This window comes from Myotis davidii, unplaced genomic scaffold (genome assembly GCF_000327345.1).
Source record: "Myotis davidii unplaced genomic scaffold, ASM32734v1 scaffold880, whole genome shotgun sequence".
Classification (NCBI taxonomy): domain Eukaryota; kingdom Metazoa; phylum Chordata; class Mammalia; order Chiroptera; family Vespertilionidae; genus Myotis; species Myotis davidii.
The window spans coordinates 315524-317487 of NW_006292566.1; the positions used below are offsets into that span (position 1 = coordinate 315524).

Consider the following 1964-nt stretch of genomic DNA (forward strand, 5'->3'; position numbering starts at 1 on the left):
GCTCCGGTGCCGCCCGGGCTGGTCCCCTCGCCTCATGGCCTCCCCCTGCTCTCCTGGACTTTCCGCAGTCCGGCCGCCCTCTCCTCTCTGCGGGCTGGGGGCCTGTGAAAGGGCCAGGGAATTCTCTGGAAAGGGGGCCGCTGTCAGCACCCACACGCCGTCGCTGGTGAGAAACAGGATTCCTTTCACCAAGCCCCTGTCCTCTCCCAAGCTGTTGCAAACGGCCATCTTTGTATTTATATTTAAAATGTCATTTTGGGTTTCCCCCACCTCAGAAAACCAGCAGAATCACCTCGATATATTAAACATACCCCCCTCCCCACTCTGAGCCGTCAGCCTTGCATGTAAACTATTGCCCTTTGGTATTTTATAAAAGGAAAAAAAAGGTTTTGAAACGTGTAAGATAATCCTCCCGCGGGCTGGCTACCACCGCGCCCCGCGCCACGTGACCCGAATGCATGAACCTCACGTTCTCGGGGGGCACAGGGGCCGGGTCAGCCTGTCCTTGGCCGCCGCCCACAGTCCAGATTTCTTTGCAAAACAAGGGTCTGCAAGAACCAAGCACACTTTGCTGATTTCACTCCTAGAATTTCCCAGATACGGTGCCCCCCACCCCACCCCCCACTCCCTACCTGTCTGGGGTGCCCTCTTCTCCTGCCCTCGACTAGGGACTTGGGGGCTGGCTCACCGGCACTGGGCCTGGGGGTCCGGGTGGCCTTGGGGCCGTGCGTGAGATGGGAGAGCTGGGCCGAGCCCATGCCGGCTGCTGCCCTGTGCTTCCCTTCGTGTGTGGCTTGCGTGGGGTCGCAGGGCTCTGCCGGGAGGGGTGTCCTCAGTGGGGTGAAGGCCGTTGGGGATTTTGGATGGAAAAGGTTTCAGGCAACACCGCACACGGTGGAGCCCTGTTCGCCTGAGCCTCCCTCCAGCCCCGCTCCCCCAGGCGGCCCGCAGACACCTAAAGAGACTGCAGTGGGGAGAGTCCCAGAGCCTCACTGTAGGTCAGACAGAAGCGGGAGCCCCGCTGACCCGGGTGGGCAGATGGGTGGGGAGGTGGGAAGGTGCTGTCTGCGTGGCCGGGACCCCCCGCCGCACAGGCCCCGGCCGGCTGCAGCCTCTCTCCCCCTCCGTAGGCACACGGGCAGACCTTCACGTTCCCAGATCTCTTCCCTGAGAAGCCGAGCCCCAAAGACGGCTCCACGGAGGACGAGCTCCAGGCGGTGATGGAGGAGCAGCGGCAGAGGCAGCGCCAGGACCCCCGGCGGGGCGGCATCCCCCAGTGGTTCGGCCTGTGACAGCGCAGGGCGCAGGGCCTGCCACCTGAGTAAATAAAAGTGCCTGTGCACCGAGCACCTGGCTGGTCCCTCTGTTCCACGGGGCCTCCTGCTGGGCCCGGGCACCCCACTCCCAGCCTGGCGCACAGCAGCCCACAGTCACACGGCTAGTTGGCCCCACGGCACCGGGGCGAGGCCTGGACCCCCACGCCATGTGGGAACGAGGTGCCCCTGGAAGAGCACCCAGAAACTAACTCTGAGCGTCTACACTGAGGAGCTGGCTTCTGGCCGGTGTGCGGAGGGGTTTCCTGCGGCAGGGGCAGGGGCTCCGGTTCGGCAGGGTGGGGCTTCCAGTGGGCAGGGGCTGCGAGGGGCCCGGTGTGTAGGAGACAACACCCAGAGCCGGGCCATGGAGCCGGCACAGTAGGCAGACACGGCACCGGGTCTGGGAAGGGTGCTTGGCCCAGCGCCCCAGAGAGGAAGGGAGCATGGTCAGGGGTGGCCCGTCCCTGGGGGGACGCGTGGGGAGGGGGGAGCCCTGCAGACCCGCAGCCCGTGGATGTGTGTCCAGGCTACCAGGGCCCCAGTGGCTCCTGCCCGGCTGCCTCGCTGCTGGTCTGTGAGCCTGAGCTCTGCCCGGAGCCCACGGGCAGCTGGCTGCCCCCTGCGCTGGCCACCTGGGAGCCAGGGCGG

The 1964-nt window shown here is 65.6% G+C and overlaps 1 protein-coding gene across 1 annotated transcript in view; it reads left to right on the top strand.

Moving 5' to 3' along the window:
• The window catches only part of MRPL23 (mitochondrial ribosomal protein L23), a gene marked incomplete at its 5' end in the record, with an annotated part of 5237 nt that extends 3890 nt beyond the window's left edge, over nucleotides 1-1347 (top strand). Inside the window, one exon of the mRNA XM_015565469.1 lies at nucleotides 1131-1347. Within this exon, the coding sequence (XP_015420955.1) occupies nucleotides 1131-1292 (162 nt within the window). The remainder of the gene's footprint in view (nucleotides 1-1130) is intronic.
• Between the last annotated feature and the right edge of the window lie 617 nt (nucleotides 1348-1964).